Source organism: Mugil cephalus, chromosome 20 (assembly GCF_022458985.1).
Source record: "Mugil cephalus isolate CIBA_MC_2020 chromosome 20, CIBA_Mcephalus_1.1, whole genome shotgun sequence".
Classification (NCBI taxonomy): Eukaryota; Metazoa; Chordata; class Actinopteri; order Mugiliformes; family Mugilidae; genus Mugil; species Mugil cephalus.
In genome coordinates, this window is record NC_061789.1 from 8761136 (window position 1) to 8785900 (window position 24765).

General features: G+C 42.3%; 1 protein-coding gene across 1 annotated transcript; it reads right to left on the minus strand.

The window, feature by feature from the left end:
- Positions 1-1140: 1140 nt before the first annotated feature.
- fbxl16 (F-box and leucine-rich repeat protein 16) lies at positions 1141-22032 on the minus strand. Its single transcript, XM_047572725.1, has 7 exons — positions 21551-22032; positions 10289-11000; positions 8239-8481; positions 7504-7769; positions 7159-7243; positions 6872-6935; positions 1141-6189 (listed from the first exon to the last, which is right to left on the minus strand). The coding sequence occupies exons 2-7, from the start codon at positions 10991-10993 to the stop codon at positions 6041-6043; spliced, it is 1512 nt and encodes a 503-aa protein (XP_047428681.1). The 5' UTR covers positions 10994-11000; positions 21551-22032; the 3' UTR covers positions 1141-6040.
- Between the last annotated feature and the right edge of the window lie 2733 nt (positions 22033-24765).

Genomic DNA, 24765 nt, shown 5'->3' on the forward strand with positions numbered 1-24765 from the left:
AAAGTACTTGCACATTTTGAATTTGATGCCTGCGACACGTCCGAAGAAGCTGGGAATTGGCGTGAAATGCTCAGTTGTTCGGGAGCAAGGATGGGGAAAAGGTCACCAGTGTGTGAGCATATAATGTTTCTGAGTGTGCAGTTGCAAGGGGTTCATCATGTGTACTCCATGATATCCTCAAAAGATTCAGAAAATGTGAAGAAAACTCAACATCTAAGCGGTCACACTGAATGCTGGTGACCTTTGATCCCTTATTGCATTAAAAACATTGCGTTCTGTGACGCTTTTACGCAGCCTTGTATCCTATACATCTAATAGGATGTATAAGATAGAGTAGAGTGCGCATCTAAGGGAGAGGAAAACATTGTGTGAAAGGTAAACTGTTCATCAAACCTCCTTAATTTCATCGTCTTCGTAATTTCCTCTTCTTCTTTTTCATCTTCTAGCTTCTGTTCACAATGCAGCTTTGAGTTTGGGGTTGTGCTACATAGGTTTCTCCAGCAGGTTGTGCCCTTGAGTAAGTCCAGTAAAATTTAAAGCAGAACAGTTCTCACCATTAGGGCACTGGGCTAAAATCTCTACTGTCCAATCCAGTTTTCTTTTTTCCAAGTGTAGAAGCAGAGCTTGTCCGGCCACTAATGTTTTTGTGTGCGGTCAACTCAGAATCTAATAGATCTTCTTGGTAAATCATTTATATATGCACTGTGATAAAAACTCTACTACTGTGATAAAAACACTACTTTTTTGGACGAACACCAGCAGAGAGAGACTGCAGCAATTGTTCCTGATTTGCAACGCATCAACTAACAGACACGTACTCCAGAGATCCTCTCATAGTCGGGCCGCCTGCCAAGCTACAGCATAATGGCTCAGGCGTCATTATGTGACTGTCATTACACCTTCTATGGTCATGAGGCCGAACCTGCTACAATCGCTGATCATGCGGGAAAGAGGCTCGTGGTGGTCACTGTTTGATCCAGGCATTAACACTGTGACCACATTCCTAATACTGTGTAGGTCTTAACAGTTGTGACTTATCAGAGAGTGGAGCCTTTGGGTCCTATATGTTGAGGTGGAAGGGCCTCTATAGTGGATCATCCCACAGATACTTGATCAGTTTGGGATTTAGTGGATTTGGAGGCTGTTTTTCATGTTTTTTTTTTTTTTTTTTAGTTGTTCCTAAACTGTTTTTGTGTGTGTCTGTGTGTGTCTGTGTCTGGTTGCGTCCCGGCTGGGGACGACTGCTGCCAAATCAAATCAAAGAGCGTCTGGTCTGGTCTTGGCGGGTGGTGCATGTCTAAGTAACATCAACATGAATGCCAGGTCCAAAAGTTTCCCAGCAGAACACTGAGTTGTCACAAATGTTATTAATTTTTCCTGTCAGTGGTTTTAATGTTGCGGTTGATCAGTGTATATTACAAACTTGCCTCCTTACAAAACACCCTCTATACTAAAATTAGAAAAAAAAAAAATAAAAAATGGAAATACTCAAGGATAAGGTTCAGGTTTTGCACCAACAAAGGTGCTGCAGGTGTCATGCCGCTTACCATCAATACCATTTAATACCGAGGTCATGTGATGACACATGAGCCTTTCAAGAAAACCTTGTAAGAAAGTAAACCCTTAGGACTTATGAATATGTCGTAAAATTACACACCAACCCCTTGGTCGACCCCTTAATGACAACATTACATTTTATTTGCTTAAGAGCTGCAGGAAAACTAGTCATACAAAACCGAGTGCATCCATCCTTCTTTGCAACATTTCACATTGCTACTGAAAATACTGAAAAAACATGTTCCAAACCCGCTTGCTGACTGAATTAGATTCTGCCTGACACGTTGGTGTGGTGATGATGTGAGTCAAAGGTTTTAGCTTAATTTCTTTTTTCTTTTTTTTAAAATGGACTATAGAAGCCATCAGTGCAAGGACGGCCTTCCGATAACATCAGTTCGGGCATGAGACGGCGAAACACAAACTGAAAGAGCAAACGACTTCTTGTCAGTTACCACATGATCACATGAGCTGTGGCAAAATGGTGACAACGTATCTAGAACACTTAAAAAACAATTTATCTAAGGAAGTCGCTCCAGACGGCGCTCCTTAGGAAGTTTAGTTGTTAGTTCTTTAGCATCTAATGAGTTAGAGTTCACGACACACATGTGAATCCTTTGGAAGCTCATCAATAGCAAAACTACTGAAAGAGCACATTTGTGTTGGTCAGTAATTGAAGTCAGAGCGTAGGAACTGGGATCAGGTCAGTACAATCGATAATACTTAGATTTTTGCACGTGGGAATCATTTTTTGCATCACAGTCTGACGTTATACTGATCAGGCATAACATTACGACCACCTTCCTAATATTGTGTAGGTCTCATTGTGTGGACTCATCAGAGAATGGACATGGTCCTTCTGAGGGTGTCCTGTGGTGTTGTTAGTGGGGGGTCTTTGGGTCCTATGGGTTGAAGAAAGGGGCCTGTATAGTGGATCATCCCAGTCAGGTCAACACCTTGTGCTATAGGGTGGGGGTACCTGATCTAAGTTTCTCAGCAGAACGTTGACACAAGATGTTATTCACATCTCCTGTCGGTGATCATAATGTTACGCTGGATCAATGTAAAACGCACAATGATCTAAAGCAGCTGTCCACTTTGCTGAATGAAAACCTCATTTAATTCAGTTATTGAAAACAACATAAACAATCGTAAATAAATGGTGATTTTATTTTTTTATTTTTATTTTTTTTCAGTAATTTTTTTTTTTATTATTATTATCTTCTCCCAAATCAAAACTTGAATACAATTTTATTATCAGCCACTATCGATTACTTCCACAAGCTGGACACAAGCTAAAAAAAAAAAGAAGAAAGAAAGAAAGAAAAAAAAGAAAGAATGAAAGGAACTCTTGGCAATAGGTATGGCACAATAGTGAACACCCACCGGGCTGCTTCCAGGTTTTTATGGCCTTCCTCAACTGATAATTCCACTTAAGTAGAAAGATTAATAATAAACCCAGCACTGTTGTCTTGCATGTAACACGTCACCACAATGTTCAGTAAAGTCTTGACCTCAGAGTTAGTGCCAAAGCCAGTTTTCTTTCTTGGTCATGCTTAAGTCGTAATTAAATAAGCTTTAGATTCAATAGTTTTGTCAGTAATAAGCTTCCATAGAATCCTCAAGAGATTTAGCCCGCTTTGATACTATTATACAGTGTAAACATATCTTAGCCGTGACAGAAGTGGATCTCAGACTTGCCTTTATGTATATCATACTCTGTATTTCGCTGCCACATTCAGGACAATGACAGTAAATATAACATCACCGCCGCCCGGCCCCCCCCCGGTATTCTTACAGAAGGGCCCGAGCTGCAATACAAAGTTGACACAGAATTGCACAGAGGAAAATATACTTTCGTGTATTATGAAGATTTAAAAAGTCACCGTTAATGATGTTAACTGTCACTCGTGTGACTTAACACAAGAGCGCGTGTTAAATGTGTACATTATTTCACTTGGTGGGGAAGGAAAGGGGCTGAAATGTCACAACATAATGATAATAATTAAAAAACAAACAAAAAAAAAAACACCAATTAATGAATAAGTCCCAATTTCGAGCAAGTTCCAAAAAAAAAAGATCTTCAATAAATAAATAAATTCCTTAAATAAGACACAAATTAATTTAATTAAATAAATAAATACATGAATAAATAGATATAGTTATGTACACTGAAGGGGTGCCTTTTTTTTTTTTTGAAAATGAGCCGCCTGAAAATAACAACAAAAAAATAATTAAAAAAAGAAAGAAAACACATGCATGGTGTGCCCGGTCCATCCATACAGTCCGTTTCATTGTAGTCAGCGACCCACTAGTGGCGATCGGCCCGTTTCCTGCGCTGCTGCGGATGCATTTGGCACAACCCCTAATACTGGCTGACACTGATCCAGTCCCTTTTCAGTTGGCAGTCAGCACATCTGAGGACACGCAAGGCAAATTAAAAAAAAAAAAAGCAGGACGGCGGCTCACCGGTGGGCTCATCCGTTGTCTTTTAACGTCACCTCGAGAGAAGCAGTGGGGGAGGGCAGAAACTACAACTGACTTGAGAATTCTTTGGTTTATGTGAAACTTTACCATTTTTTTCCCTCCTTAACTGGAGTCAGACACTCTTTTAGTATCAGTTTAGCAACACAAAGCCATGTTGAATGGTTAGCTTAGCCTAGCTTAACTACACATAAGAATCCAAGGTCTAATTTATTTGTTTTTATATGGGTTTCGTTAATTATTGTGACGCATTCAACACCTCCCCAGCCAGCTGATAATGCCTGTCCGATCTTGTCTGCTGTTGCTCATGCTTTGTCGTACACGGTTAGAGTGTTAGTAGCACTCGTGGGAACAATGGCGGCCTTGTGCGTCGAGTGTCAAATCAGTTTGCTGTGATATGAGGGAAATGACGCCGCGAACAACAGCTATAATACACGACTGAAGCAAATGAACGTAGCTATAATAGAGTAAATTAAGCTTTTCCAACGTGATTTGAAAACAAGAGCATTCATGAGTTTCTCTGACTTGTGGGCTAGCAGGAAAATGTGTAAAATTCACACAAACTACCATTGTCTTTGTCACCTGCAGTTGTTGATTAAATACTGAAACCTTTGACCTGGTTTTAAAACGCTCGCAGCCCCAGATCCCAGCAAGCTTGAATCCGATCACAAGTTGCCATGGAAAGAAATTAAAAATTGCCCTCAAACTTGGACAAAACTTCCTTGCGCAACGTAGCGATCGCTTGCACAAAAGTCCTCTCTTGCTAACGGGAGTCTATCCTCGGCACTGAACCCAAACGCTGCTCTTCCGATTTCCTCAACCGCTTGGTCGCGTTGCACCGTTTCAACAAAAAAAAAAAAAACCCACACCATTTACAACAGTTCTCCCTTAGCACATCTGTAAATGAAATATGCATACGAAAACTGAAGAGTAGACCACAACAAAAGGAAGCCAATCAAGTCAATCAAGCGTGCAACTCCCGACAAAAGCCAATGTAAACGGTCGCGTTTTTGTTCTGTTTTTTTCTGTTTTACACTTTCTTCTTTGTCCTTTTTTTTCCAATGGTGGAGGCAGAAAAGATGGCGGTATCCCAAAAAAGATGACGATGAGCCGTGAGTCCATGACACTTCACACACACGCACACTGAAGGAGGGAGAAAAAATGCTCCGTCGCTGTAATTCACTTCCTGAAGTTTACCTTTGTAGTTCTGTCTGATCCCCGTCTCCCCCGGCTGGCATTGTGGTGTCTCTCTCAGATCAAGAAAAAACAAAAAACAACAGCAAAAAAAACAAAAAAAAAAACAACAGAAACTTTGATACCTTCCAAGAAAAACGATGAAACAGCGGATATATTACACGGTGTGATGGAAGTCGATCAGAAATGTCAGTAATCATGGTCTTGAGGACTTAGATTTACTTCATTTACGATATACAGTATGTTGGTGAGTGTGTTTGCGGTGTATGAGCGCGTTTTTTTTTATATAAGTTCCAACGGCTATAACACAAAAGTCTTTATTTCCCTTTTTATCTACTTTCCTCTTCGCTGCACGTCACTCCCTTCAGTATCCATTCAGTTTTAAAAAAAAATCTCCCAAGTCTTTAGAGAAGCTCTCCCCTGTAAGCAAAAAGCCTTTCGCTGATTGTGAAAAAGAAACTTGCTGTCTGACAAGACGTCACACCAAGCTCTTCACTTCTTCTCACAACGGAGCTAACAGACGCCGTCCCCGCATTCCCTCCTGGGTCTGACGCGTACCCATCATCTGTCTCCCTGCCTCTCTGTCCGCCTTTGTAGGTCAGTCTACTCAATGGGGTGTGGAGGAAGACGGGCGGGATGTGGGGTCAGGTGATGAGGAACGGTGGTGGTATAGCAGGAGCTGTTCGGTATCCTGGGGGTGGGGGGTGGGGTGGGGGTGGCATTTAGGAAAAGTGTGACGGAAAAAAAGGTAAAGGGGGAGAAAAGTTGAAGTGTGGTGCTCTGTAAGTCGCGGGCCAGCTCGGTGGTCCTATTCGATGACCATGCAGTGGGGTAGGTGCTGGGAGTAGTATTTGAAGAGCTCGGCCGTGGCTCCGGGGCAGTTGGTCAGCTCCAGCTCCTCCAGCTCGTGCAGCTGGATGAGGCCCGACAGGCCGGTGGTGGTCAGCAGCGGGCAGCCTGAGGGAACACAACAGGGGGACAGTACTCAGCTGTGGATAGTAGAAAGACAGTATAGATCCAACCAAGAGGCTACAGAGCATTACCTGTAGTGCACAATTTTACTTATTATCTACTATCCTAATTGTAAGACAAATAAAATAAGCAAATCCTTAGCTTGGGAATCCTTCCCAGACCCATAAAATCTGGATTCTCCCAGACGTACAGTCAGGACTGTACATCTGGACACATGCCATTTTGCTGCATGTGCATCTTATCGTCAAGAAAGTTGTGAGGTAGCAAGGAGACTGGCCTGGGCGAGAAAAACATTAGATTTGCTCTGAATGTTACTTGGATCATGATTCTGTTTATAAAAGCAACAAAATGGGAAAACATCCAGTAGATAGTTTCCAGTGGATAGTTCACATAATCCATTTTTAACATAATATACAGTGAATAAAAGTGACCATTAGAAAATGATACACATAACCATATATATATGTATATTGTCATTTCCTAATTTTATGTTAAAAATGGATTATGTGACCTATCTATTGGATGATTGCAAGTTATAGTAAGAGTCCAGATTCCCTTTACTCATTATGCATTTCCCAAGGTGTGATACATGCAAGGACAGTGAATAGTATTAAAAGTGGTAATAATAATAAAAAACGAGAAAAGACAGGAGGGAAAGAAATCATACCTGCAAGAGACAGTAGACGAAGACTTCTCATTCCAAACAAGTGTTGCAGACCAAAGTCTTGAACCTGCGATCACACAGAAACACAGAATCAGAAAACTTGATCATCTACTGTAGTTTGACATAAGTGGATCACTTAGACTTTCTTAATATTAGCAAATATTATAGTATTCAGCGTTGAATCTTGATATCATCAGCTTATTTCACATTTAATGAGAAAATCCAGTATGTGATATATTGCAAATTATATACGCTCTCATGCCATGTTATATGTTCGTGTTTTGTGTTACCTGACAGCACCAGCGCAGATAAAGGCTTCTTAATGATGACATTGTGGACAAGTAGCCCAAGCCGGTGTCTGTGATCCGCACACACCTAGAAGGGGGCACATTACACAATGTTACATTGAGCAAACTATGGCCTTAGGCTTATTTAGGGTACTGCGGGACAAAGATGCCGTAACCTACGCACGTAGCTTATGCTAGCAGTATGTTTATACTTGTGCGCTTGTATGCTTATTGCTCTTATTGATCAGTCGACAACATTTTAGCAGCTAAAATGGATAAAATCATTTGGTATTTGCTTAATCGTCCTATAGAGAAAAATTTCTGTCTTTTCTCGCGACCAAAACCCACCTGTCCAGCACCAGCTCTTCCAACTTGTGCAGGTCACAGGCGATGTACTCCAGGGCCATGTCAGTGATCCGAGGGCACCAGGATAAGTCCAGTCTGCGCAGCTTGCGCAGGTTCTCGGCCACCAGCTCCACGCCGTCGTCGGTGATCTTGGAGCAGCCGGAGAGGCTGAGGGCTGTCAGGTTGGGGAGGCTGTGCACCATGTTCACCACACCATGATTGGTGATCTCCCAGCAGGAGTGAAGCCGCAGAGTGTGGGTGGTGTAGCCCTGAGGACGGATTTTCAGTTATTTGGTAATACAAAATTTTTAATTAAACTGCTAGAGTCGAGAGTCTTTGAGCATTAACTAGTGAATATTGTGCATGCTATGTACAAGACTTGTTGGAAATACAGAATCTGGTAGTCTTCACCATGGGTGCTGATATAGATGTATAATTCTGGGGTATAGTCCAGAAAGTAGGTTTAGTGAATAGTCTTAGTTTATTTAAATGGATAGGCTAAATTGGCTTTACATACAAGTGCACATAAACCCTTACTCTACATATCTAGTGTGGTCACCCGCAGTTTCCCCTCTCCTAGTCCATTGGCCTCCCTGGTATTTTTTAACAATAACAGATTCACATGTATGAAAACACAAATATATTACAAGTCATTTGAAGACATAATATCGTGATCTGAATGAGGAAAATCAGAATGAATGTATGTGGCCCCTGGGATCCCTTGTCTTAACATCCTACCTGCTTGGCTGTAAAGTAGGCCATGGCGGTGTCAGTGACGTGGTAGGCCTGCAGGCTCAGCTCCGACAGGTTGGGCAGGAGCTGTGAGATAGCAGCAATTGCGTCGTCCGCCACGTTGATGCAGTCACTGACGCTGAGGGAGGTTAGCCGGGCATTGAGACTGGACCACAGGCCGGCCTCTGTGAAGTCGTTGCAGCCCGACAGCTCGAGGTGCATCAGACCCTGCATTTGCTCCAACATGACCTGCAACATAAAGGCCACTAATTAGACTTGCTTATGCAGCACATTCAATTAATTTAACGTACTTTAAGGACATCCAAGTCACAGAAACTATTAAATGTGAAATATGTGGTCCACAAAAAGTGTAAACATGTTATTTGTGTCCTGCTTCATCTACACATTCTGTCTCCACACTCTCAGAACCATCAATATCTTTCCCAGTGGAATTCTACTGGCGTACGGTGCAACGAAATGATCATGCACAAATCAGCGCCTCCAAACAGGAAAGCCCATATTTAGACCATGCTGCCAACAAATTTCAGCTTTCTCCATGGCAACCATGCACTCATCCCAGAATAGCAGCCTAGCCTAGCAGGTATGGAGAGCCGTGCATAAGGCGCCCTGTGAGCATCAAGCCGTTTTGCTCTCAGCAATACAATATGACAGCATAAAACCATGGATTTCTAAAGCACAAGTAAAGATAATAGATCTTAAAATGATTTGCAGGTGCTGTCTAAAACACGGTTGCCGTAATATAAACATGCCCTTATCCTCCTGATGTCCATATATATCCACTTATGTAAAGTCATATAGACAAAATAAATAAATAAATAAACACAGAAAATTGACTGTTTTCTTGATTTTGCCGGCGCTCACTGATCCTAACCCTACTAATGAGGGCACTAATGAGGAGCACTGTAAATTGCCTTATCAAAAGCTATAGACAGATAATGACAGGCTCAAATAATTGGCCAGTCGCTTTTGAAGCCTTTATCTGAAATGACCTGCACCTTTCTCACATTGCACATTTTGACATGTCTCCGTAGGGAAAGCAGGGGTATTAATGAGCTTCCCTTGCAATATGCTCGTACAACCCAAGGACAAAGCTAAGACAAAGTTAACCACAAGTCGCCGAATAAGCTACATGGACTACGTGGATGAGACATCCTAGAGAAACTCAACAAGTTGCCCTTGTTTTAGCTTGTCTTTGAAAGTTACATTAAGGAAGTGAGGTGATCAAAACACACAAGCAGTCATTTGTGCCAAATGTTCAAAAACCAGAAACTCCAAAAGCTCAGAATTCTGGTGGAAATGGCACAAAGAAAACAAAGTAAGCCTAGCAATTTGTATCTGGCTGATGGTGTATATATTACTAGAGTTAACAGGTGGGCTTATTGGGGACCTCGGAGAAGGTATAAAGTGGGTGGCGGACATGAGGCTGGGCATATAGAGAGCGGTATTTAATACCTCTGGGGAGTGAAACTGAGATATACAAAGAACAGGCTTATGACAAGAACAGCACTAATTCTACAGTGCTCACCATGCCGACGCTCTCGCAGCATTTCACTCTTGAATTATTTCCAATCCCCTCTCTACTTTGTATTAACGTTTAGATAGTGCTAATGAAACTCAACACCTCTTGTACACGTTTCCCATTACAAAGGTTACCAAGTATTTGGATGCTTTTGGCACCAGATTGCATTGGTGAATTCAACACCTCCCACCAGATGTTTCACACATCTGGTGGGAGGTGTTGAATTCTGGTGACAGCAGCTAAAACAAAAAGGTGGACTGGAAGCCAGCGGGAATAATGAATGAGCGGAAACAGTCTTTGTGTTAACAGGTGAAACTCAGAACAGTGAGGTGGGTGCGTACAGCCTGACAGCGCAGTGGAAACATTATACTACATTCATCAAAACAACGTTATTTTGTGGCTACAATGGCTGCTGAGGCTACTAGGGAGGATGGCTTTACTGTTGCGGGTTTAGCTTTGACGAAGAAGCCTGAAATACTTAAATCTACCAGAGACTATATCACAAACTTGACTTACCTCCAAACCAGCGTCTGTGATGGTGGATCTCTTGAGGCTGACCGAGCGGACACCCTTCTTGGAGAGCGGGTAGTTGTCAATGAACTCACAAATGTCGAGGTCCGACACACCCACTAAGCAGAATGACTGGAATCCACGCAGGGCAAAGGCCTGCAGGCTGACAAACTCCTTCTCTCCAGTGGGTAGTAGGGTATATAGCTCCTTGGCATGCAAGATGGGTGTCACGCCCTCCCAGAACTTGGGCTGGTACAGCACCTTGCGCCACGTCTTGCATACCTGTGCCAGGACGCATTTTTCAGCTGTGGTGAAGTACCAGAGCAGTCGGTTTAGCAGCTTCTCATCCAGGACAAGCTGACGCTCCAGCAGAATGGGTTTGGGTAAGGTGAGAGGGGGAAGCTGGCGGAGAGATGGCTTCAGGCCCACCAGAGGCTTTACGGGCTCCAGGTCGGAGGTCAAGAGTGGGGCCGCCGTGTGAGGCATTCCAGGGACATCCAGAGGGTGGTGGTGGTAGGGAAGGGAGGATGGCGGAGGAGGAAGGATGGAGGGTACGGAGGAGGACTGGCATAGGCGATTCTTGGCAGCAGGCGTCCCCTTGGTGATGCTCGCACTGCCCAGACCGTTGGGCTGGCTGGGGGGTAACTTTACCATGCCGTTGCGAGTCACGCAGGGAGACTTCAGCTCTCTCGGTGTGGACATGTTCAACATTGGGAACCTGGTGGACAAAAGCACATCCAAAGTGTCTGGTTAAACTCTGAACATCGTATGTAACCCTAACCTCAACCCTAAGGATAGGTTGTTGAGAACTTAGTTAAACTTCTAGGCACTCAATTTGAATGTATATATGCACATACAGATACTAGACAGAGTTTTAAGGAACATTTTTTACAAAAGAAGAAACTTGATATCATTTTAAAGTGATACTGTTTGGCGGACAGGGATCCCATTTCATCTGGGATAAAACACAGAAGTCCAGTAACATTGACCATCTTGTGACAATGCAACGTTCTGCTGGGAAACCTTTGGTCCTAGATATGTACCACCCACCTAGACTAGACCAGGCACCCCCACCCCATAGCAATAACACTCTTTGATGGTAGCAGACATCCCCAAGGCCGTCCACAGATACACACTGGCACGGACACGCACACAAAGTTTAGGAACAACTCCACAGGACACCCTCAGGAGGCCCTTGACCATTCTCTGATGAGTCACAATTGTTTTGGAAGAACAAGGGAAAAGGAAGGGGTACTGAAAAGGTGGTCATAATCTTATGCCTTATCTGTGTATACAGTAAGGCGATGTTTCCGTCACTGAGAGTCCAGATCTGAACTATATTAAGAAGCTGTGGTAGAATCTGTAAACATTCAGGCACAGAGACACTCCAAAGGAGATCTGCAAATTTCTAATATGGAATTTCTGATAAAATCCCAGAAGTATTCGGAGAAAGCAACCCTGCATACTTTTTACAGCACATTTGGTATTCTACTAAAAACCTACATGCGCTACAGAAGAGTCAAAGTGTTAACTATCATCCCCTTGCTGTCTGAATAAGCCGCCTCTCTTTTGTTATTTGCATTCAACAGGGCCGGACACAGAATCCAAGCGAAAAACACAACATAGCGTAAATGAATGGTGGCCTCATTTAGCCCGTTCTCTGTGACCTCACTGTATCAGTAGCAACAGGGCCGCGCACGGGCTCAAACCACTCAGTTATGTAACATGCTGACTATAGGGCTTCACACACACAACAGCATCTCCCTGCCCCGCTCCACTGACACAACCTGCTGCGCTATTAACTCCCATTCCACATGCATCCACTTGTTTGCGTGCAGTGATCACAAAGCATTTCTCAACGCGACCACATCTGGTGGCTTGTCACGTTTTTATCACTTTATAGTTTTTGTTGTTGTTTCCTTGGCTGATGAAGACGGGCCGTGCCTTCTGCTGTAGCACAAACGAGGTTCATCCATTACGTAACACAACAGTGTCGTCGGCAAGAGCGACCAAAGCAAGCGCCGTGGAATGTTTCAAAAAGCGCATGTTTATCAAAGCAATGTCAGGGAAATACACAAAGAAAACACTGAGTCAGATGACACTGAATAAAACTGATGAATGTTCATCGTGAGGTAATAAATGCACGGCTACGGTAAAAGTTATATTTACCATTCCTCCATCTGTTATGGCACGAGGCAGCAGTGTTTCTGAAAGGCAGGAAGAATGCTGAAGCGTGTTCCACTTTAAAGGAAGAAGGCTTCAGAGAATAATGATATTTTTTTAAATAACTCATCATCATAGATGATGAGTTATCATATAATGACATCATATAATGACAAATAAACACCAAATCAACTTCGCCTATATCACATCGCTAAAATAAAACGTTATCTTTAACAAGATCTTCTCAATCTAGGTTTGTGACGTCAACAGGACCGTCTTTCTTTGTACGTCAGGCACATTTTGCGCTGAGCAATCATGAATAATAAACTGTAAATTGTTCTGATGCAATGATGCAAAATGAGGAATCTTCCAAAATAAAAGATGTATACTGTTTTCACTGTTGAGAGAAACTCTACTTCTTACACCTGATTGCTTTCTGAAATGTATTATTTATTTTGTACTGGTTCAGAATTAGCCTTTGATTCAAGCACTGTTAAGCCACTAATTTAACCATTTTCATGGATTTTTGTTACCAACCAATCAAGTTGTTGGCCTGACTCGGTTTTTATCACAATTTGGTAACATTTGGATTTCTGTGAGTGTGTTTCAAGTGATGCTGAGAAAACAAAAATGAGTGTCTATAGACTGTGGAATACCACCCACGCTGTTCCTTAGACAGTAGCCAGTTTGTTGTAAACAAAATCAGTTTAATGGTGCATTTAATGTACGGCGCCATCACTGTTACTCTTCAACTCATCACCAATTAAAGCCCAACCCAAACTATTTGATTGACCTGGCAGATCTCCACCAGGTAAAATGAATTCAGATCCGGCCAGAATCTTGTGGGCAGGGAAACTTGGGGGTACCTTCAAGGCTATGAAGGTGGTGATTGGTTGGTGACAACACATCTATTTGTTTTTACACCAGTTCTCTCATAAATCAGTCTTTCTAGCCATCCATCACACTTCTGACATAAGGATCACAGGTTTGCATCCCCCCACATCCATGGCTAAGGTGCCTTAAGCAAGCAGCTAACCTCAGATTGCTATACTGCCCAAGTGGCAGCCCACTGCTCTGAGGGTACAAATGCGTGATTGATCAATAAAGTAATAATTCTATTCTTCTATTCTATCCATTAGCAATGCACACTTTGTCCTCTACTAAAAAAAATCCCATACTAGCTGGCGTTGACCTACCTCAGACACGTCACCAGCCATTCACAGCCATTATTAAAACCAACTTTAATACAAAAGTCCTTGTGTCACACAACAACACATAAATAGATAGACCAATATAATTCCCAACAGCATTTCTACTTCTGTACTTATCTGGATTTGGTGACTCATGTTTGTTAGTCAGTACTGCTCCTGGAAAAAGGACCAATAATTGTCACAGGGTACGTTGCATGGATGACTGATATACAGTTCACACTGGCATTCTGCTACTTTGTTCATCTACCAACAACAAATTATTATTTTACTTGACTAAATTTTCTTCTTAAATTAATAAAATGTTTTGTATCTCATGCATAAAATCATTGCCAAATTTTAAACCAGGCACATTCACGCACATCCTACCGCACAATCGCTTATGGGGACACCCCTGTTAAAAAACCTTCAGTAATTACACTGAGTATATTTTAAGACCTGACAGCCCTGTTTCCCATTCTCCTGTGCTGAATCGCTCTCATGAGGCTGAATAAACTACAAGAGCGTCCTCACTTGTGTTTATCACACAGAGCCCAGGGTAAGAGATGACAACAACTCATTCCCTCTTACTACAGACAGTCAATGTGAGTAGCCCTCTGTTAGGAGGCAAATGCAGCGCATGTTGTGAAGCCAGATGGATAACTCTGCTTCTTTTTCTTTCAGGCCCACCTGAGCTCTTTGATTCATGCAACAGCTGGTTTGATTGGTGCAACAAACTCAATCGTCGTTACCCGAGTGGATCTGGACATTTAAGTTTTCAGCTTCTGTTCAATGAGATGTACATGCTGCATCTCCAGCTGGCATACTCCCAACTACGCTTCGGTTTAAAATAGCTTTTTTTTTCTCATACTGATCTTCTCCAAAACACTGCATTAATCTTAAAAGGCCAATTTGCTGTTTCAGTGTTCTGTATACAGGGTAATCAAAACTTTTTCAAAATGATGACTCAAGCTGCCCTGTGAGAGTCGCTGGCTGTGTGCCAGTAACATTAATGAAATGAGCGCTCCCCTCTGACTTTCTTTGTGATTATTAATTTCCAGTGCCGATATTACTGAGCAGTACCAATAAAAAAGCTAATTTGCTGTATTTTTTTACTGTGGTTTAGTTGGCAGACAGCTGGCAATACCCTGTAGCGTGCCTTGTTAAACCTGGAGCAGCAAAGCAGCCTGGATTCATGATGCTTCCGCCACCGTGCTTTTGGATGATGTTTTGATGTTTATTTCCATCACTGCAGAAAACCTTTTCTTTGTAGCATTACGCAGAGTTGGAAACACTTCAGATTTAGTGGCGTCAGCCTCTTTTAAAAAGAGTTTAAAGTTAAATTAACCATAACTATAACTAACTTAAATTTAGAGCGTGACTGCTACATTAGAATGCATTAGTTGGCTATAAAGCCACGCAGGTGCATGCTTGTTAAATATAAATGTGAGATGTGCAAAAAACAAAAAACAAAAAAAAACGTGGTTGTGTACTAATGAAAGGAGATGAATGAGCCAAACTGATGCACAAGGTCACTATGGCCACTCCCCCCCTCCCCTCCCCATTCCCCTCCCCAGTTAAACAATGATCAGTTGTCTTGTATTCATGTGGACCCAATCACCGATGTGCACGGGAATCAGGGAGCTCGATACAACTAGAGCAACGTATGAAAAGATCTCCGTCTGGGATTCCACAGTAAACAGCACATCTGACAAAAATAACAGATATTATGTGGGAAATAGTGTCTAAATGCAAAATGCCCACTGATCACAGCTATATTTCACTGTCCGATCACTTTGCTAAATGTAAATGTTCACCTGAATTAATAAAACTCAAAAACAAATACCCTTCCCTGACATAAAACCAATACAGACACTGCAAAACCGACAAGAACGTTGGAGCTTCGCTGAGGAACTCCCCTTAGAGCTGGATTATTGGAAAGCCAAACCAGACTCTTGAAGTGATAAGGACTCAGCACTTAAAAAGCAGCAGTCAGCAACTTAAGCTCTTTTCTCATACACCCTAAAGACAGCACCCATGTGAGAGGAGGGATGGTGCGCCGTATGACAGTATCAGTATCATGCCAGAGAAGCAATATGGATCTTTGCTGTTTATTCAGTGGAGCAGTGCTGCATTCTGAGATGTGGGGTGTTAACAGAAGAAGAAGAGGGACTTTGGTTATACAGCAAATTTAAGGTGCCCTTGATTCCCTTGATGTGTTCTGCTGGAAAACTTCAGTACAACAACAGTACAAGGCGTTGACCTGGCCTCCAAATTCACTAGATCCCAAATTGATTGAGTATCTGTGCGCTGGAACAAGCCTGATCCAAAGAGGCTCATCCCCTCGACCCACAGGACCCAAATACCCCCACTAACAACATTCCAGACACCACAGCATTTCCATTCTCTGATGAGTCACAAATATCTTGGAGGCACAAGGGAGGCTGATACAATATAAGTCATAATGTCACGCCTAATTGTTATAATCTAACTGTGCTGTTAGATATACTGATTGTAGCTCCAGTCTGTTTGTATACATGTATTAGTGCACATCTGAGTCCCAGAGGTAACCATCAAAAGCTTTTTACCTTGCACATTGCCCACGTGTGACATATCAACTGTTGGTCTCACTCTGAGGTGTGTAATTGGACTGTTTGCAGTCATTTCAAACACCTACTATTCACCCAAGGACACAGCCAGGGCTTTGCTGCCGGCAGCGTAGCCAGAGAAATCCAATAGAGCAGAGAATTCAAACTGCTGTTTGTACAATCACATATTTCCAGACCATTCAGCCATTGTGGATCTGATTTCCAGTTTTCTGAAAAGAAATCCAAGGACAGAGGCTTCAAAGAAGGAGGGCCTTCCCTCAAATTGTTGAGGCTTCCACTGCGATACCTCGCCATCTAATCTCTACCACAGTATTTGATCTTACTATCAAAAGTAGCTGTGTGTAACCCACTGAGAGACTCAACCAAATCTCCTTATGAGTGACTTTAAATATTAGGTGTTTTTAAAAAGCAACACATGCAGTGCTTGCTTTCTTTCTTTGGGTCATGGTCTGAACTTGTAGTGCCAGAGCAGAAATACCTTAATGTGCAATACCACTGATAGCCTCTAGGTGCTGGCATAAAAAATAAAAAAATAAAAAGAATGTATGTATGGATGTAACTGAAAAGTTGTTTGTATGCAGCAGACCAAGAGGGTCATCCACAGATGAACTCAGCTCAAGTTGTTTTAATTCCGTTGCTGTTATTTGCTGCTGGAGTAAACAGGAGTGATTTTTTTGTTTACTGTGCTTATGGCTTGGAAAATCAAGTTTCAGTATAAACCCTAAGCTTGAGCCGTTCTGATAATCAGCTTTGTGTTATTGTCTTAAAGGTTTCCAACTTGAATCCACTTTGTACGCAACTTAACTGCTATGTATAATGTGTATAATGCATACTGTGCACATTGCCCATGATATGATTTCATACCGGTAATTATGTGCACGTTATTTGATCTCTAAGCAGGTTTCCAATGTCATTTCACTCCTTCCAATTCTTGGAAGGTCATGGCTCCGACTGGAAATGACTGTATCGGCCATAAAGCCATTCTGTGATCTTTAATTCTGCTCCGATGCGAAGCAATTTATAGAAAGTGACATCATCGCCTGCTATGTCCAGTTTTACATACAGTCTACATAGCATGCCCACATTTAGCCTCAATAGTCTAACTGACAACCATTGTGGGTGAATATTCTCAGATTTGACTACGTATGGGGAATGAAAAGGGTCAAAGAGAGTGAAATGCATGTGTGAGCCCTCGTATAATAAACCTCAGCCATGCTGACGGACACGTGATGCCTCTTTCGCGCATGCATATACATATATATACCTCTTGTGTGTGCATCCCGCGACTGCACTTGCACAGACACGTGCATGCACATGAGTGGTTCTTAACAATCAGCTGAATTTAAACTCTGCAAAAGGAAGAACCAAGGAAACCAGCTGTTTATCTGTGGCCTTGTATGAAAATGTATTCTAAGTTTTATGTAGCGGAAGCACACCGCAATGTATACACTGCTGTCTAAGATTAATTACAAAACTATGAGACCATGCATGAGGTTAGCTCTATTGTTAGGGCTGCAGTGATGGATCGACGAAATCAGATCAGTTTTCATGAATAAGTTCATCTGCCTTGTAAAAATCAAACGTCCAACAGCAGCATCTCAACGGAGGTCTGCTGTCTTATGTGTTTAAGGCGTGACTTCCACAAGCAGATGTTAATAAAGGGTATGGCAACATTTGCAAGGTCTGAAGCAGTTTGTTTAAGCAGGTAAAGACATATAAAACTGAATTACATAGAACTGAATTAACGTTCCACTCTAAGTTGATGTGACATAAACAATACAGGTTTCCAGTTACAATCAGCGCGATCCCCTGAAGTGGAGTCATATTCAACATTAGCTTTGTTAATTAATGACAGGATGCGTGAAACAACACCTCTCCCAATCACTCCTGCACTGCATAAATCTTAACTGTGTTTGATGAACAGTATGTGGCCCTTGTCCACATATAATGGAGAAAATTGAATAACTGACGGGAACATGTCCTCCTCCTCCACACTAGGTGGCGATATGTGTCTTGTCAGTGGGGTATTACGGCCCCCATTTCCAGTGGACCTCTTACATCATATAATAAACAAGAGTCGTTCATGCAGCGTTTCAAACAACAACCAGATGGATAATAGTTCAGCTTTTTTAATCTCGTACGTGATGTGTGCACTACTTATGGTGCAGGTAAGATGGCGCTGTCCCTCAGGTGGTTCTTCTACCAGTTCTGTTTACGTTCTTCTTCTGCAACTGGCTTTCTTGGATGTTTTTGTTACGGGGTCATACGCCAGTGCAGCGTTTGTGGTGCATGCGTGTTGTCCAGTTAAAGTCCAATTAAGGCGTATACATGCCGGAGAAAATCAATTAACTAATCACATTATCTGGGTGTCTTAATCAGATAAGGAGAATTATGACTTTAGGAGGAACATATTTACATACTCTTAAGTCATCCAGTTAAAGTTGGATTAAGGCAAATCATTCTAGAGACGTAACTAGAGAAAAACTAAGAATGGATTTGAGAGATTAATCGATTGAAATAATAATAGTTCATTTCATTAACTCCTACGCATTATTACTGCTAAAAAGGTGTTGTCCAGCATAGTCACCAGATGAAAGGTAACACATGAGCAAGCACATGTGAGGTTGGAGCAGCCGAAGGATGTGAGATGATTACAGACTACATACAGTAATGATGTAGCAGACTGCATCAGAGTACCATTCTCTCACCCCCCTTTCCCGGCGGGTGGAAGAACTTCTGATGCCATAGTATAAAAACTGAAGCTGCCACTTCAACGTAAAAATGGCCTCTCTAGACCCAGTGTTTGTTTGCCCATTCTGTGCGTCTGTAGAAACCTGTAGCAGGAATATACCATGTGTTGAAACGTGTTGATTTTGCAGATTTAAAAAATGAACTACAAGCGTTTCCTGTCAATATGCAACACAATTTCCTTCTTTTTGTTTCCTTTCGGCTGCTTCCACCTCTAGACAGAATGTGTACATTCAGTAGATTATGTACATTCAGGGTGTGATTAATTGGACTCCATGCTTTCTTCAACTTCTACCACTTCTAAGTCTTCACACACCACCATGATGGCGTCCATGCTTTTGTCTTTTGTGGCATTTGCAGTGGACTTTGTTTTGTTTTTTGCGCAAAATCAATGTGTTGTGCACTGCGAATGTTGCTAATGTTTCGCACATTAGCAATGTGGTATATTACAAGGAGCCCTTTGGCTTTCTCATTCTCATCTAAGGTCACTCCAAAGATGAACACTGCAGTATAAGCTAACATTTTTAGATAGTCGTGATAAAGCTTGGTCGTACTCGTTGACTTCAGGCTGCCTATCAGCTTTAGCATGCCCATCTTAAATCAGTTCCCTTTCTGGTGGATCTTTGTCTCAGGCCTTAGATTTCTTAGATACATGGGAACTCGTATTCTATTAGTAACTGGATTAATAACTGATTCACGTTCAACTGGATTGTGCATGGTTGTGTAACCCTGTTGTTAATCAGTTAAATAGTAAAATATTAGCGCCTAAGGAAGATTTAATGCTAGAGGCTAAAAAGACTGTGCTGACAAATTGACCAGAGTGAAACAGTTTAGGCACTGCAGTAGATACCACCCCAGGACTAAAAAGAAATGGGTGGTTAAACTGACCCTTTGCTGACCTTCTGATTGGTCTGCTCAGGGTCCTTAGCCATCTTCCCGTGTTACTATTGCTAGGTTATACATGTAGTATGTGTGGGTCCATTCCACAGCATTGGAAACCTGTGGAGTAAGGATATTTTTGGCTGTACAGCACCTAAGGAATGCAAGGTTTTGTATCTAGTATAAAGACATGATTATTTTATTGATAAAGACAGACGTTTAAATAAGATAATACTGACGGCAAGTAAAAGGGCAGTAACAAGAAAATGGTAATCTCTGCTCTACTTTAGAGCAGAGATTTGTAATATGGAGAAAATAATTCATCAACTGAGACCAAAAGGGAATGTTTTTGTTAAAAAATGGAAGAAAGGGTTGATTCACCCAGTTGACTGGAGGATGTTTAATTGATCTAGGATCTCCAAGATACCAGATATGTATACACCCTTCTACTACAATGGACTCCAAACCACAGCTGTTTACTTTCGTGCCTTTTTAATTACATAACAGTAAAAAGCTTTGGATTTGTACTTAAGGAACTCTAAGGAGGAAAACCCAATAAAGTATATATATATATATAAAGAGAAAACCTGTAGACTTAGCGCTGAATTGTCGTTCTCCAAACAAATGTGGATGCAGCGGAGGAAATAACCATACTTTCAAACAGAAAACTGCCAATGTCAGCAGGGTTGTTAACTCTGGCAAACATTGGAAAATTGCCTCGCCTCTGTGCTTCCTCTTATATTACAGTTTTCCAGCATTTTTCTATGGGATTGGAGCCTGCCATTGCTATTGTTTGTAGCAACTTGGAAAAGAAAATATAGGAAGTCGGGCCAAAAAGTAGAAACCCACTGTTTGGAGGTCAGCAGACCAATCAGAAGGCCAGCAAGGGGTCAACTGGATTAGGGTTTACCTTTAAAATGTTTTCCGACTACCAGTTGGGGCTGAGGTGTAGGTATTTTTGTTGTGATGGAGGCATCAGAGAAGGGTTTTAAATGTGTGGGAAATGAGCTGCACCATTAGAAGTGGATCCTCCATACTCCCATCACAAACTCCAGAGATTTTTTTAGTGTTTTTTAGTTACCATTTTAACCATAACTAACTGAAGATTTTACATTAGGTGAAGAAACACGTCATTGGTCAAGAAAGAGAAAAACAAAAAATGTTCTGGTAAAGCACCCAGGCCAACACACACACACAAATACTGAAAACACCCAATTAAACCTGAAAAGAGAGGAAATGACATTACCGAACAAATGAGAGAGCGAGAGAGGTTGCGTCACTGACAGACGCTGACGTCATTGTGTTTGTTAATAATACGCAGCTCGATGCGGCTGATCAGCTCCGTCTCCCAAAGGCCCCACCGAGCACACAAAGAGCCCGGAACACCCAGAGCCATTCACCCACACAGTCACCATCTTCACCCTCCTCAGCTTTTTTGTTTTTTTTTATTTATTTATTTTTTCCTCTGCAGTCTCCTCCACCTCGTACGCCTCGGCCACTGAGGCGAGGGGGAGCTGCAGTGTGGATGATGCTGCTGCTGCTGCTGCTGCTGCCATGAAACAGCACCATCCATCACAAGCACAGACTCACACTCTGCACCCATGGGCACATCCCCCTTATCCGGCCTTCTTTAAAAAAAAAAAAATAATAATAAAAAAAATCGGAGCATCCTCTGAGCTTACCTTTAAGATGAAAAATCACTCCTCGGCTATTAATCCATGATCAGCACCAATTTGATCTGCCGCTGCCTCTCGGATCACGTTTCTCCCAACGTTGCGGCGCAGAATGGGCGAAATAAATAATTATCGCGAGGCAGCCCGTGCGTCCTATCGGTAAGCGAGAGATGCGCCTGCCGAGCCCATATAGACGCAAGATGAATGCCCCGGTTCCAAAAATCAGAATCGGTCCAACGTAGCGAAGGAGGCAGAGAACCGATGCAGGGACCGCCTCTGCAAGCCCCTCAAAAACTAGAGCAAAAAAAAAAAAAAAAAAATTTCGAGGTACTCTGTTGTGTTTTCCGCCGCCTAGTCCTCCATAACAGAGTGGCCCTCTCTTTCTCGCTGTTTCTCCTACACACACACACACGCACACGCGTGCACACACGCAAAGCTCGGTCTCATTTAAAGAGATAGGCTAGGGCAGCTGCAGCGCTGTGCACAGAGCCACCGTGTCTGCCTCTTATGTAACCCGAGCGGCAGCTTCTGCTTGTTTCTACAGTCCAGAAACGCTCAAACGGAAAACGAGCCCCCGGGTTCACCTGGATGCGTTTGCGCGTGTGTCTTATCTGTGCAGCTGGAAGATTGCAGGGAGACAGTTGTCTTTAAGAGGGATGTGCAAAAGGGCCCCTCTCCTGGGGAACTGGGTTACAGTTTGATTTGGTGGCATCTACAGTATGTGTAACACAAACACTCAATGGAATAGAGGAGAATTGAGAAGCAATCTGGTTTCTCCTAATGATGATTTTTTTTAATGATGATATATGGGTTCACTGCATTACCATAGATGCCACACCAGGGCTCCCACACAGAAACGGGTGGTAAAACTAACCCTTTTGTCTTACCACTGTCATATTTACATTTGTATTCATATTTATATTACATTCCATTCAGTTCTGTTTAATTTCGACTTAGAGTTAGATTATATATTTTCTTTTTTTAATAGTGTTTTCAGTCTTTATAAGGTCCAAGGTCTATTCTGTTTTATTCTTTTCTATGTCACAGTTACTACTTTAGACAAACAGCAGCGTCTTGATCTATTCCCTGAAAAAAAAAACACAATTTAAAGCAAGAGTAATAGAAAATAACTGACAAGCCATCGTGTCCCACCCAAACACTTACAGAAAGGTCAAGTTAATCTTTGAACACATCACTGGAGAATGTTAATAGACAAAGTCCGAATGAGTCGCTGGTACGCACACTGACAAACATGAAGCAAAACGTACATCTGTCCAGAAAGATGAATCAGAATGGTTCCCGCTGCCGCCCTATCCGCCTACTTGTTGACTGTAAGATGCTTTGTTATTGCAGTCTTATCGAACCTGACATTGATTCACCTGGAGGGAGACGACAAACGCGATGTAACTTTAGAGATGGACCACACAGGGACACGGCCTCCTCTGTGCTTTTTCTGTGCAATTGTTGCATTGCACTTTACACCATTACCTGTGACCTTTTACTATTTTAAAGCTTGCATTACTATTTGTACCTATCTATAAACAACTAATAGACAACATCTTATGGAGGAATGGATTACGGATGTTTATTTGGTCACATGATCATGAAGTTCAGAAGTGACAACACAACAGGTATGACATTTAACTCTTCGATATTTGGCCAGTATAAAGTGTGTGTTTGCAGGTTACCCTGTAACGGTGTGTAACCTGCCTGGAGCCTGGAAGGTGTGGAAGGTGCACTGCAACAGGATGTCTTTGGCAGGCTTCTTCCGAATGATATGTAACGTGGGACGAATAAGGGAGGGAGGAAGAAGCGTACATCTGTAGGTGGACTACTCTGGATGTGGGAAGCAGTCCAACAGACTTTGCACAAAGTGGTAGCTCTCTGTTGGACAGCCACACGCATTGACGTGGGGTGTAGAACAGAGCAAGGCGATCACCCGCTAGAAATGCGCAAAAACTGCTAATGGAAATGCCTACATTTTGAAAAACCTCTCAAATATCACTAAAAAACATTTATGCTCTTGTGAGGTGGTTTTTCCAGACGTATCTCAAAAGAGCAAGGGATACACTTTTTCACTTGTCCCTGGCATCACTGGAGATGACGAAGTCCATCTTATTCAAAAGGAAATCGGACTTAAGAGATTTAAGAGAGTTACAGCTCATTCGCAAAACACCTTTCAGTGGAAACACGTACAAAGCGCAGTTGCACTTTATCGACATTTTATTTGGCAAAAACTGTAAGGGAAAGGCATCTAAATGATGACTGCTTCACCTTACCTTAAACCTTAGCCCTCCAAAGCCGCAGGTGGGGGCCAGAATCCCTACATAGAGAGTATGAGTAACCGTTAAAGAACAGATGCTTGGAATCTAAATTGGTAGGAACTTATTCACATGGCATCTTGTGCATTCTTTATTCTTTATTAGCTGGCACAAAGGTGGCAGCTACTCTTCCTGGGGTCCGCATATTAGCAAGACATATTACGTAGACATCTGAACCAAGAAGTCAAACATTTTCAGGGAAAAACAAAACATATCACATAGATGCCAATTCACTGATCCAGTCAAATTACAAACATTTCCATGAAAACGTCCAAGAAACCATTCATTAGTGTCTCATAGTTGGTGTAGGTGTGGGTGCTTTGTTGTTACTGTAATAGCCTGTCATAACTTTCTTAAAACTCGCCTTACGGGGTAAATTGGTGATTGTACCAGGTAACGTATTCCACATTGTGATGGCCCAGATCTACATAGAGTGTCTGTCCTAGGTTTTTGTTTAGCAGTATAACCTCTGGCGGCCTGCCTTGTGGTGCGACTATGTGGATCTTTCACAGTTAGATTGTACTTGGCCATTCACCCATACACCAGTGCAGTGCTAGTCTAGCAGCTTTATTCTGAGCTTCATGAAGCTTGGACAGATGTTTTTTTTTTGGCTGCACCCAACCAGACGGCGGAGCAGTAATCAAGGTGCGATAAAACCAATGCCTGTGTCACTAATACTCTTGAGGCTGAGGGAGAGAAATGAGGAACATCTCAAAGAGATTGCGGTTGGTTCTCGATGCCCAGCAACTCAAACGCCACCGTTTCCTCAGCAGAAGGCAACTTTCAAGAGACAGGCTGTGGATTTACAACTTCTTCTGTCTAGACTTCTGGGAGAGGATGGCCCTAGAGGACGGCCCTAAATCTTGAGGGGCCCTATAGAGGAAGGATGGAAGCACCAGCATC